At 43.2% G+C, this 14292-nt stretch overlaps 1 protein-coding gene across 4 annotated transcripts in view; it reads left to right on the forward strand.

The window, feature by feature from the left end:
- il1rapl1a (interleukin 1 receptor accessory protein-like 1a) overlaps positions 1-14292 on the forward strand; it is a 195899-nt gene that overhangs the window by 86829 nt on the left and 94778 nt on the right. For all 4 annotated transcript variants that reach the window (XM_061053323.1, XM_061053325.1, XM_061053322.1 and 1 more), the window contains exons 4-5: positions 2936-3122; positions 4987-5140. In XM_061053323.1, coding sequence (XP_060909306.1) covers positions 2936-3122; positions 4987-5140 — 341 coding nt within the window. The remainder of the gene's footprint in view (positions 1-2935; positions 3123-4986; positions 5141-14292) is intronic.

Consider the following 14292-nt stretch of genomic DNA (forward strand, 5'->3'; position numbering starts at 1 on the left):
TTATTGCTTTCATAACCTGAGTAGATCATATGAAACCCTGTCATTTACAGTGAATGGGAGCATCTGGTGAGCTGTAAATGTAATGTAATGAAATGAAATGAAAGCCCATATGGCTGTACGCACACGGCTTCCCGTTCAAAGGACCGGGGCGACTGACCGAGTCGAATCACACCCGGGATGGGCCGGGGTAGCAGGTGATAGAAACACAGACACACATTTATTATAAAGCAATATGGACTTACAGTCCGGGGAGGTTTTTTTTATGGTTCCGACCATGAAGCCACTTATTACAAATGAAGGAAAATCTTAACCCTAAAGCTAATTGTTGGGTGAGGGTTGTTGCTGCTGTATAAATTCAATGATGAAATCGCGGACAGACTGTGGATTATTCTATGGTTTAATCGGCCGAGATCAGACAGTTACAACAGAACACAAATTGTTAACAATCACGAACCGATAAAGTACTGACAAAGTTAACAGACTTGCTAATATTCTGCTAGAAGGTACATCCTACAAATTCTTGGCTACTTTGGTACATCTCTATGAGGCAAGAAAGAAGACATCAGCTTGACTCGTAAATGTCAGACACATACATTTCATTCTTAGCAAACCTTCGCTTACAACAGACAGTTGGCTCCAAACCAAATATAACTGCTGCTATGCTAAATGTATGAATTCATGAAAATTCGTACTATCACTAATGAATTTTTAAGTCGTGGGTTTTTCTTTCCGGCTTGTGGTGACACTTTGGCGGCTGCTCTTTCCTGTCTTGACATGACCCTGCCCCCATGCAGAAGGGGGCAGCATCATGTCAATGTCTTTCTGCATATTACAGAAAGAAACTTATCGACTGGTCTACTGCACAGCATTCTTCATTGTACATAGACAAAAAGTCCCTGACACACTTCATTATTGTCAGAACTTCCACATACCAGCTCCGTCTCAAAGTACCTCCACTAACTCCTTGTCCTATAGGCAGTCAAATACAACTCCATCTCTTCAGTCTCAATTCCCATCCTACTGTAACTAGGCCGACCATGAAATATCAGCCAACCACCTCAACTCCCAAACTCCTTTCAGCTAGCCTTGGGTCATCGTAGTCTTCTCACCTTTTGGAACAAAACAACATGATCCTCTCCCCGGCTGTCAGGTCCCTCTGGTATGAAAACGCATTACAACCCAAGGTCCGAAAGAACAAACGCTTTGCCCGCACCCTCTCAGATGCAATAGAAAGTGTCTTCTCTTTTTTACTGCCTTACACGTTGTACGCCTGTTTAGGCAGGGTTAGAGATAATAACCACATAGTTTAGGTCCAGAAGTGCATCAGTGGGTAGATTTAAACACAAGGTTTCACATGGGGAGGCTTACCTCATTCTCCAAGGCATACAATTCTACAATTCACTTAGCAGACGCTTTTATCAAAAGCGACGTACATCAGAGAGTAAGAACAACACAAGCAAGGATCTAGAAAAAAGAGAACAATGTCAGGAAGAGCAAACGATCAGCTTTGAGTCCGATTGGACACACAGGTGCTGACAGGAAGTGACCAGAGGCAAAGCACAACATTGAGGGCAGTTCTTGAGAGCTCTAATCAGTATAGAAACCATCTTATAAGTCGTCGTTATCAAACAAAAAACCATCGTCACAACCATCATCATCATCAATAATATGGAGACCATCATCATCATCAATAATATCGAGACCATCATCACAGGTGATCTGTCAACAATAACTGCCGACAAGCACACTCAGTCAGTTTATCTCCTACCTCACTAAAGCCAGTATCTCTTATTATCTAATATTGCACATGGAGGGTCTAAATTAGAGTAAGTTAAACGCCTGGCGAATCTAATGCAGCAGTGAAGGCCTCTTGTGTACATTATGAGACACTGAGTACCACAACAAAGAAATAAGAAACCAGCTGAGCATACTCTCCCACGACTGCAGAAGTCTCGCTATGGTCGAAGAAGTCGATTTAAACTTGCCTCTTAAGAACTTCTTTAATGTTTAATTAAAAGTTATGCACTACAGGCTTTTTTTTTTTTTTTGGTAGTTATCTTATAGGGTTTCTTGAGTATTCTACAAACCATTCCATTTTTAAATACAAATTAATTTAACATCCTGCAAACCAGGACACCCCCCCCCCCCCCCCCCCCATACCTAATGTGTGAGACTTAAAAGGCTTTCCTAAAGAGCGTAGCTGACTTAGAGGTTAAGTTTTAAGAATGCTCTGCTTGAGTGTCCACATTGTTAATCATGTAGCATAAGCCTGACTCATTGCGACAGTCATGGCGCAGGTGCTGTGATCTGAAAGGATGTTGACTTTGATGATGATGATGATTATGAGGGTAATGACACTAATAACACTGTCAGAGAGAGAGAGAGAGAGACTTCTCTACCAGTGTGCATCAGAGGTGAAGTGTGTTGATGGTTGCTGGGAGACGAGGGGGGATGGGTGGGGGACTAACTCCTTGTGATGACCAAGCAGCTTTCAACTTCCTTTTATGTCATGAGGCCCCCCTCTCAACGTTTGCCTCTCCTCTGATTAGCATTCCCAGGCCCCGGCCGACTCCCCCCATAAATCCAATAGCGGTGGTGAGCGTGAGTCATTGACTCGGTAAAGCTGCTGAACACGTCGTTATTGCTAACCCCACAAACAGAGGGGGGGAGGGGTTTGGAGTCAGCTGAGGGATGCATAAGGATAAAAATAAACTGTAAGGGTATCAAAGGGAGTGAACAGAAAATTCCACTCATTTTTTAGTGGCGGCGTCATGGTGCTTTATTTGTTTCCACATAAGGAAAGTGTATTGTCATCTTTTTTCTCAAGAATGTAACTTCTTAATTGGTGATGATTAAGATGATGTTCTTTACTGAACTCCCAATGTCAGAGAAGCAGCATCTTGATCCCCTGTATCCGTTTTGTCTTCCCCCGCAGGAACTCCACATACTGCATGAAGGTGTCCATGTCTCTGACGGTGGCCGACAATGACACCAACCTGTGCTACAACTCCAACATGAGACGAAACGAGAAGGCCGAGCTCAGTAAGAGTAAAGAGATCCTTTGCCCTGACATAGACGACTACGTTGAACCCGGCAAAGAGCCTGACATCACTTGGTACAAGGTACGCCGTCTCTCCGACAGAGCATGCTTGTTTTATTATACTTACAGTGCTGTCTTATAATTTCTGACTCATTTGCCTGGAGGTTCATTAATTTTCCATTGTTGTGTCTTGAATATTATTCACATGTTAGGGAAAAGTAATAAAAAGAGAGAGAGCCTGTCTTTGTGGTTATGCAACCGAAAGATATTCTTTAATGGTTCGTTGGTTTGTTTTTATCGTATTTCTAGGCTGTTTATGTTGAAAAGCCTTGTTGAAAATATGGTTCCAGATCACTTAGGCTGATTATATAGAGATGCAAATGATCCGAATGAATTACATAAGTGCCTTTGTGCTTGAAGAGTCACCTAAGGAGAATAAGGACCGAGCAGAGGGCACCCACAGAGATGGCTTTTAGTAATGAACAGAAATCTTGTACGAGGAGAAAATTGTGCAATGTCACTCTCGTGCCCCGCGGAAATGAGTGGATGTCCTCCAGTTGCTCCTTGTCCCCTGATCTTTATGCAGCATGCACTTTTCTCCTCTCTCACCTGGACTCGTGCCTCCTGCCTTTCCCAGGTCAGGCATGGCCCGTGGACAACAAAGTGCATCCCAGAGAAGGGCTCAGGCCAGACTAATCACAGGCAGATCAGCAGTAGATTAGCTGGCCGAGCTCGACCTCTAGGTTTTTCCAGAATTCAATTATGGCCTGGGTAATGACTGGAAGTGCTGGAACCCAGAGTTATTTGGACCACTGCAGAGTCGCAGTGATTGAATTCGAAGGTTGCCGGGAGCAATGGTGGAATAGAATCCGCAGAGCCATCGTTGTCTCTGCCGCAGCGTCGAGGGGCGGCGGAGAGGATTCATGTCATGGAGCCGGTCTTTGTTCCTGGATAAGCATATACTCGCATACGTAGCACAAACCCACTTATTTTGTCAGCAGAGACTACTGTAAATAACATTCCCCGTCCTTTGTGGCTCTACAGGAATATTGAATGGAGAATATTTAGTTCAGTGCAATAAATCTTGATCAGATAAGTGTGATAATGGCTAAGCCCTTTCATTTTACTGTATGGAGTCTATAAGTCAGAGCGCCAAGCTATGGATTCTTATCAAGTGGCAACCTCCAGTGTTGATAAAAGAAGCAAATGCTGAAATGCAAAAAAAAACTGCAGGTTTTTGAGTGTCCACTTGATGCCGGGTCCAAAAACCAAGGAATCCCCTGCCAATAAAAAAGCAACATTTTGCAGCCAGGTTAAAAAAAAACATTGTTAGTCTCCATCGCTCATTTCTGTATTGTTAGAAACTGTACAGATGTTGAACTGTACAAGGCATCTCGTTTGATTGTATTAAGCCCCAGAGTTGAGCATTATTTCGCATAACAAAGTGTGTTGCTTAGTTTACTGACATGTGGGCACGTTGTACTTGTTTGCCAGGAGGCTCAAGGCCCGTTTACCTGCCACTTTCCAGAGTGTTCAAAAGTTAGGTGGAGAAAGCATTTCCAACATGTCAACCGCCATTGTTGGGCTTCAAAATACCACTTCAGAAAGCTATTGGTGACGTCACTCAGACTACGTCCATGTTTTATACACTGTATGTAATCTACCTACGGGTACAAATAAAGTTACCTTACCTTATGATCCCCCGTCACTTCAACTTTCCTAACACTCGGTGACGTTTGGAAGCTTTTATGTCCAGCTCGGACCACTTTAAATCTTCCAGATCTAATTCATTATGAAGCAAAGAGAAAGTCTTAAAGAAGAATATTTCCTTCAGATAATGGTTCAGCACCACAGTACCTTTTCCGTCTGTCTGCACCCAGTCGTTTTCATTTATCCTCTCAAGTGATTTACCTGTTGTAAGAGCTGCTTTGTCCTTTCTCTAACAGGAGTGCCGTCCAAAGCAGTGGCGTGCCAGTATCATTCTGAAGAGAGACATTCTGTCAATCCAGGAAGTCAAGGAAGATGACATTGGGAATTACACCTGTGAAGTCCAGTTTGGCGGCTTTGTGGTCAGAAGGACGACTGAACTCACAGTGACTGGTAAGTCTTCTGGAAAAATCCATGAAAGGGAATTTAAAAATTGTGTTTTTGTGTGAAACGTTTAGGAGTGTTCTATCTTTACCAGACAATAGGCGACAGTCAGAGGCACACAAAGGAATGGATGGTTACAAACACACTCTCTGAAACACACACACACACACACACACACACACAACTGAGCACTGCAGTGATGTCCTGCTGCTGTGTTAATTGCTGGGGGAGGTTGAATACTGTTGCTTGGCCTCTATCCCTTTTTCTACCTCAGCACTTTCCAGCCAACCGAGCAGCGTTGAAATATTTAAGGCTGTGGGCTAAACCCCTTCACACAGGGAGCTAAAGAGCAACGACCAAGGTCAGGAGATTTACGGTGCTCTGCCCCCCCCCCCCTCCCCCCCTCTGTTCCTATCCATCTCTCTATCGCTCTCTTTGCCCTGCACAGGTGAACACATGACAGATAGGTTCACTCATTTGTTTCTTACTCAGCATGAGTGGACTCTAGGGTATAAGACCTGGGGATAGAATGATCTAAGCCTGCGTTCTGTCAGGTCAAATGCTCATATTAGGGTTGTTTGAAAAGGTCAAATCCAGCCTTTCCCTCTAGATTTGTCAACAAATTATATTTTTGTGTGTACATCTTTTTTTATTCCAGGGTCAAACCGTTTCAGTTCCAGCCTACAATTTCGGTTGTTTTGTGTGTGCAGTGATTCTGTACGTCTTTCACATAGGAAATGAAATATTACTTGACTTTCAATTTTCTCCCATCATCGATAATAAGAAAAATATATATACAAAAGACTACTTTTAGAAAAAACTCGTCATTGCATCAGTTTGGTCCTGCTGAGGATGACTTGTGTTTGGAAGCATATATCATTAAGATAAACTAATTTGAAGTTTTTGAGCTCAAAAAATGTGTCCACATTGCTTTCCCCTTTGCCCCGATTGCTTGGTCATTGCATCATGTTGTTTGTGGTTACGTGTTCAGTTTTCTTATCTAAAACAAAATTGATAAGGATTTTGCCACAGCTGCTTTGGTTTGTGTTTCTGTTGAGTTTGTCTTAGGATGGTGTGTACACAGAGATGGTGTTAGCGTTTTGATTAGTATCTTGTTTGGAGTTTCTTCTCGCGCCTGGTCATTGCTCTTGTGTGATATAAGGGTGATAACGGTGTTGCGTTACACCCGCTATTTTGCTATCTACCAAACAGGAAGAAGCATATACCTTAACCTGAGCATGGTGCACTCTGGGATGGGGCTAAAGTGTAATCCTGCAGATGTGGCTACGCGATAGGCCGCTCTTGTGATTGATGGTCCAGCATTTTATCCCCGGTGGGACTCAATAAATATGAGCCAGATAGGAAGACGTTTACACTAGGTTTCATTTTATCACCGTTACCGTCACTGTATGGCACTCCCAAGTGCTTGGTGTGACCATCATCCCCTTGTGAAGTACCTAAATTAGAAATCTTTGGACTTGCATTTGCCACATGCTATTGGAAGCAGTGTCAGAGACCAGAGGCAGTAACTCCATTAGTTTAAAAAACAAACAGAATTCAGGCTAGTGTCACAGTTTAAAGGGACATTTCTCCCAGCTTCAAGCAAACATATTTTCCTCATTTGTTTTTTTTTTGCTGTGTTGGGTTTGTCCAGAATAAGACTTTTACCGCTTACTCATTCAAATGGATGGAAACAGAATTGGGGTTCTCTCATGATCTTGTTAATGCATTTAAACAATGTTGTAGTAATGTCTTTCCAGAGATGATGCATCTGTTAGTCATTAATCTAAAGGCCTTCCAGATAATAATTCCAGTTTTTACCTCTGGGGAAAATTGTTCTAAATATAAACTTAAGTAGGCAATCTTTCTTGAAAGGCTTTTCACTGTTTTGCTTTCAATATTTGGTTCAGAGCATCAAAATCCATTTCACCTTTTGGAGGCACACTCTGTGGTTAGTGCTCTGTGTTTGTGTTAGATATATGCCGTATGTACTTTGGCTTTATCCTTGTGTGTTTGTCAGCCTGTCAGCATGACCTCCATGTCCTATAATGACGATGCTCGTTAAAACTTTATTGGGTTATAAATATACACAATTCACCTTAATGATAGTGAGAAAAGGAAAAGGGAGAGAGGGACCAGTAGGGGAGAGAACTACATAGAGAGGCAGAATGAAAATTGTTCGAGCCGCCCCAGCATGTTTCTCGTCTGCAGTTTGCGGTATGAATAAAAAAACCTGTCTAAATGGACGGAGCGGGGAAGAATGGGACGTATTTATAACTGGGAAAAGCAACCTTCACAGTTAAATCAACCATGTGAGCAAGAGTTAGTCAGGGAGAGCAAGGAAGAAAGAAATACATCATTTTGCTCGTGATTTTCTATCACTCTGAACATGTTTTTCATTCGTCTTACTGATCTTCCTTAACCAACCATAGTTTAAAGAATGCTCTTGCATAATGCCTCAATGCACACATATACAGCATGTGCATGCATACCTATATAGAGCCACACAAAAAAAAACTGATACGAACACACAAAGATACGTTGATGCATGTTTCCCATAATGAAATGTCAGTAAGTCAATTGTGTTTGACACTTAAGATGCAAAGCTTTTATGCAGCAGGTTTCCAACAACTGATCCTTGCAGCACATGAAATAATTGACTTGGAGCGCGTTTCCAAAACGAATGCAATGTTCTTGGAAACTGACTGAGCTTAACAGCCCCAGTGTCTTATATTTATTAGAAAACTTGCAGAACCAGCAGAATACCATCAATGTCTCTGTGGGAGAAAAAAAAAACGACTGAATCACATTTTGTGCCTCAGTTTCAGTTCACCAATTCTGTGTCATTTACTATGCGCGTTCTGCTGCGAAAATATGGCCAGCTCTATATTACCACAGCATATTGCCTTATTACTACACCAGTGGGTACCTCCTCCTCAAAGCTGTAGTGTCCTGGTAAAATTAGATTATCTCTCTCTCTCTCTCTCTCTCTCTCTCTCTCTCTCTCTCTCTCTCTCTCTCTCTCTCTCTGGCCAAAGGCTCATTTCCTTTAATAAACCTACACCATCATCCCCTCAAGTGGGCGTGAGATTAGCCACGTTTTATCGCATCCTGTTAAAACCAGAATTGCCTGGATGGCGAGCATAAAAGGCCCAAACTACGTCCGAGATCCGAGGGCTAATGTTGTAGTTTATTTGATAGGCCAAGAGGATGAAGGAGGTTGTTAAGTTTAACCGATCTTAAATATTGTGCAATAGACACTGGCCTTTGCTTTGACCCTGCTGCGCCGCAAACCGTGTGTCTCCGTGTGTGTGTGTGTGTGTGTGTGTGTGTGTGTTTCTTCTTTCTTTGCTCCATCCCTGTTTCACCGTGTAACAGCCTCCATTAAAAGCAGAAGAAGAGCTGCTATCTGAACTCAAGGTCAGCCTTGTAATAGAGGTTAACTATGGGCATAAACACAGGCACACACCCAGATCACTCTGATCCAGGAGCCCCTTAATCATGCGCTGACGCTCCCCAGGTTAATAGAAATGTAAAAGAACGAGGGACCCCTCCTTGATTCACTTTATGTTCTCTCCACTTTTATATCAGGGTGCGTTTAAATGTCCTTATCTCATTCTGAGCAGGTAGACACAGCGCCGTGCAAGCATTGGGCTTTGAGAATAAAAAAAACCCACTATTATCAACAGATGATTTTTTTATTTCTCTCTCTCCCCTCCCCGTAGACCTTCACCTCAACCTCCCATCTGTAAAGAGAGAGTGCCTTTTTGTGTACTCTTATAATTGATTCATAGCTGCAGCAGGTTCGCTATTCCCCCCCCCCCCCGTTCCTCTGTGGAATACTGAGCATGGTCGGATTAGTCGACTGTTTTGTTTACCCCCTTTTCCTACTATCAGAGACATGAGAAGCGACGCCTGAGCGGAAACGACCCGCCAATGATTAATTGATACATGCAGGTAGTATATGGGCCGCTCTCTCCGCGTGCTGTATTTGCATCCTTGAAGGTAAATGCATACCGATAGGCGCGTCTGGCATGATACGTCTGTTTTTTTAACAGCACATCTGAATCATTTCTATTCCGTTTTTATGGTTCTCCCAGGCCTCATTCCGGCACTGTGATGGTAATGCTACAATAGTGTAACACCAGATAAAAAAGCCCCGTTCGGCTGATGTATGCGTCTCCCTGTGCGTTTGTGTCGCGAGGAAAATATTATACAGAGAGAGAGTGGGAAAGGATAAAGAGTACAAGGGAGCAAAAGTGACTGATAACGGCAGAGGAGAGATAGAAGGAATGGAAAAGGATAGAGAGAGGTTTGCTCCTCCTGTATCTTATCTGTATTCCCTGCCAGTGTTTCCCAGCAGAAACAGTGTGTCCAGGACTATAAACAGACTATTATCCCAGTGTTTATCACTGCGCACATTACCGTTTGCCTCTGTCGGACTTACTGTAATGGAGTCGTTTGGTTTGATGGATGCCTCAGGCGCGGGGTTTCTATCTATCGCTCCCATTATATCTCCGTCTGCATCCCCCCTCCGCTGCAGAAATGTCTGTCTGCACATTCAGCAATAGCCTGCAAGCATGGTGATTGAGGTTATGACCAATGTAAATGTACCATTTGGCACAGTGAATTGGAGGTGCAGGAGGGCAAGAAGAAATCGAGGGGAGGAGAGGAATCGCGTACATTGCATTGCTCCTTCTGGTGAGAGGGGAGGCGATCGGGAAGCTTGTTTTATGGAGAGTGAATAAATGTATACAATATGTGTGGGAATAAAAAGATATGGTTTGTGTTGGTTTGCATGTGGCGTTTGCTTTATTCCCCCGGCGCAGTTGCATTTAAGATTCATCCATCAGACTTTGCTGTAACCTGATTGCCCTTGCCTCTCAGGGCTAGATCCTACATTAGATACAGGACAACATGCCTTATATGAATGTGCGTGTGTGTGTGTGTTTTGAGGAGCTGAGGTGTGGGGAGGTGATCCGGGACACTGTCTCATCGCCGTAAAAGGTTCCTTACAGTTCGTCTTCGCGTAGGGTCACCTTCAGATGCACGATCACTTCACAACCCTTGTAAAATGTTACAGCCCGCGTGCACGCGTGTGACTCAGACTTTGTGATTGATTTCCTTATTTATTTAATATGGCGATAGCTTGACTTCTACCTGTCCAGCTGGGGTGTAATCGCAGCACGGCCGATTGTTGAGATTGCAGCGGGGGGGAGGCAGAAGTGGGCTGCAGGGGGACCGCAATGAAAAAAAAGGAGCATGGCATCCAAAACCTCCTCCATCTGTTCTCCTTCCTGAAGGTGGATATACGGTAGGAAGAGACAGCGATTAGCGCCGATATTATCCCCGGAAAGCGGTGCGACGAGAAGAGGTGCGAGCGGGGCGAGATAAGAGGTTGTGGTGGGGTGAGAAAATGAGATTCTCAGACCCCTCTCCATCTCCCCCGGTCTTGAGTGGATATATACGCGGCTCCTGTGGCGGTCATGCTAAACACTCAGCCACACATCCTCAGGGACATGATGATAAAATCACACCTTGAGATAAGTGTTGACTTTTCCCGACTTTTCCCGACTCCACCTACACACATGTACGCACCTGTGGACACAGATAGTTGTGTCAATCACACCCATGAGGGGGCACATGTACACACAATACAAGCCTTTAAATATGTTTGAAATGCAGTAAAAACTAGATGTTCAGTGTGTGGAAACTACAATGAGGGATATCTATTGGACATGTAGGTCAATACATTTTTAATGGATATAAATTGACTAAGTTACTCATGAAACGGCGGTATCGGTGGGCTTGAACGGCTCATTAGTTGAAGGTCAACAATCACTCTCATCATTTAACTAACCGCCCTCTGTCTCTCTCCCTCACCCCCTGACCTCTCCACCCAACCACCACGACCGCCCTCCCCTCCCTTCCCCCCTCCTTCTTTCCCTCTCAAGTGTTCTCCAGCTCACTTCATCACTATTCACCAGCCGTCCTCCTAGACCCGGAGCGGGCCAAGGGTTCACATTGTTTTAATTCAATTAAAATTGACATCAATCCGCACGTGACGAATGAAATTTACATCCCCCACAATTAATCTTGCTCTACCTACCCCACCCCACACACACACACACACACACACACACACACCATCAGTCTCTGGTTATTATCTAGGCCTACAGTGCTGCCATCGGAGAAGGAGGGGGATGGGGGGAATTATAATCATAATCTCGTCTTCTGAAGCTTTTTGAATGTTTAGGTCAATAATGAATCAGTGTTTTTTGAAAACATTTTGGCTAGCAAAAGACATCTGGACAACACGTTCTTCTATCCTTATTAGGTTTGAGACACCACTCAGTTTCTTTCCTTCAGTGAAAACTTGCTTGAGCTTGCAGTTGCATCGTGAATAGCACTTGACATTACTCATCACCGCTATGTGGATGATACAAAATTCTACATTTCAGTACCTCCTGAGAAAAAAATGTGCACTTCAGGCTGGTAAGTTTGCCTGAAGGACATCATTTCTATTCACACAGCAGCTTCTTGCTGAAAGTGAATTCCATCCCTTAAGAAGTCATTTCAAAAGTATACAACAATAGAAATCAAGTATCTCCTCTGAAAATAACTCTGTGAGTCATGACTGTCTACAATGGGTGTAACACCCGAGTCCCACTGTCTGTGATGTTTTCAGAGTTTTCAGAGTCCTATCTTCAGTTTGTTTACATCGCCGGGACGGCCGGCTGACTCCTCCCCTCGAGTATAAAAGTTGTTTAATTGAGGGACTAGAGAAAAGAAGAATAACATACTGTACTCACTGCTTAACTGTGTTTCTAGATCACGCTCATTTCAGGTAAATTTACATGCAGTGTGAAGATACGAGCATAATAAAGATCGCTAGCGTTAGCATGCTAACACAACAATGCAGCGCGAGTTGTTTTGGTTTCATGCTGGTGCTCAAGGGCGACATCTGCTGGATCAAAAAAATCGCATCTAAAGCCTTTAATATCTTTGGCATATGGCCACTCTTATTCACTGTAAAACATATTCAGTTTGACCAATTGTGAGAATTGTCAGGGTCTTTCTTAATTATATAATAAACAGAAAAAAACAAATACACTACACTACAGTGGTGGACCCATTGCTCACAGGTGCAGAACTGCATTCAATGTGGTGCGGAGAAAATCTAAGCTCTGTTGTCATGTATTCTCCTTGATAATGTAAATCACTCTTGTTAGCGCAGCACTTAGCTTTCAATCTGTCCTCTCTTTCCTCTCTCAGTATGGAACCAATTACCTTAGCATGCATCAAGCAGCTACTGGAACATTATAACCTTGCCTCCATTTTACTTCCTATTTCTGCTCCCAGGTCCAAAGACAATTACCTCTGCATACAACCTTTAGGGGTTTATTCAAATGTATGTGTTCTCCTACAGTAATGTGCATTTGTTACGTGACACAGAGTGTGGAAAAATAGGTGATGTGGAAGGACCCTTTTGTTACAGGAGGAGGTGGAGATTGTTTTTTTTTTTTGCTGCCATATAGCCCAACGAAACTTAACCCAGGGGCTTTTCCATGCCTTGGATGGTTTGGCACCATTGAAATCCTACACTATGATTGGCTTGCTTCCTAGTCAGAAGCAGGTGTTATGTTCAGTCAACAAGCTGCTTTTGTGTCATTTCAATGTAGCACATTTTTAATTGTTGTCATTTTAAACTGCCACATTAAGACAAACATCCGCTCTTTGGAGCCTCTTGAGAATTAAGCAGCAGAAAAATCAGATTTGCTTAGCCTGACAAAAATGAAAAAGTCTTTATTAGCACACATAATTCCACCCCTGTAAGTGCCCCAAATTGGGCCACTTCATTTAAAGGAAAGTCTGGACATGCACCTGAAGGGGCTTCTAATGCACACTGGGATGAATGCCAACTTGAACTTAACTAATATATGTAAAGTTCATGTTATGCTTGTACATTTTTAAATTTTATCTCAAGGTAAGATCTGAAAGTCTCAGTTTAATGCTGGAGCACTAATGTCCTCAGTGTGCTGTTTAATTTGAAGCACTGAGCCTGGAGGTTATGTTGGTGAGCTCTGTGCTTACAATATAACACCTTTCTCTTGTTCTCTGCTTGCCTTTCCTCTTTTTATGTGTTCACTAATGAAGTAACAATACCATGTTGACCGTTTTTGGCAACGGACCATGGTTTCTGGTACCCTGATCTCCCTGCAATCCCTGTTCTCCTAGCCCAGCAGTCCAGTGGTAATTGGCCCCTTACATCCTGTCGCAGACATTTTTTTTTGCCTCTCCTCTCCCTTCCTCTCCTCTCTCTTTTTCTTTTCTTCGACAGGGAGTAACCAGCAAACTTTGGGTATGTAGTTGCTGCATCGACAGAACACAGTGTGCGCGCAGTTGGGACGTAATCAGAACAGTGCCATCTGCAGTGAGGTTCTCATGACAGGATATGAAAAGACTGAAGGTCAATTAGAAGGCCCTAAATAACCCTCTCATTATACAGTGTCCTTAAGAAAAGAGCGCTCTAGAAAAGCCTCTGTCCAATTAAAAGATAAAAAGATGACCGTTAACAACCGACGGGGGGACGGTGACAAAACAGAGGGATTGTCACACATCTGATCTCAGCCACAGAGCCGCCATGGACACGCTGTACAGCAAGCCCAGAAAACTCTACAATAATGAAGAGTTACTTTAGGAGAGTGAGCATCTGTGTGTGTACCCTGCAGACATTTGTAGACGTGTGTTCAGTGTGTCTGTGCATCTGCAGTATCTGAAGGCCAATATAGGACAGGTTGGTAAAAACAGCAGCTTAGTGAGTGACCAAACACGTCAAAATACATGAAGCTTTAGGTACAAATTCAGTATAACAGTGAAGCTGTCCTTTGGCTGATTGTTTCGATTGAGGTTGAAGCTGAAAAGAACAAAAAAGTTCTGCTTTGTCGGGTGCACTGAGTGTTGGTACTAACACGCGACCTTCATGGACCTTTAGGAGACTTGGCTTTAATTACTTGTAATAGTTAACGTTTAGTTCTTTAATGAAGTCCCTTAATTCTCAGGATATATATCATTTGCTTAATCTGCTATATGTTCCATTTGCATAGTTTTGTTAGGTAACGTAAGCACGTCAAAAAGGAAAAATACCCACGTTTCATTGA

This window comes from Labrus mixtus, chromosome 13 (genome assembly GCF_963584025.1).
Source record: "Labrus mixtus chromosome 13, fLabMix1.1, whole genome shotgun sequence".
Classification (NCBI taxonomy): Eukaryota; Metazoa; Chordata; class Actinopteri; order Labriformes; family Labridae; genus Labrus; species Labrus mixtus.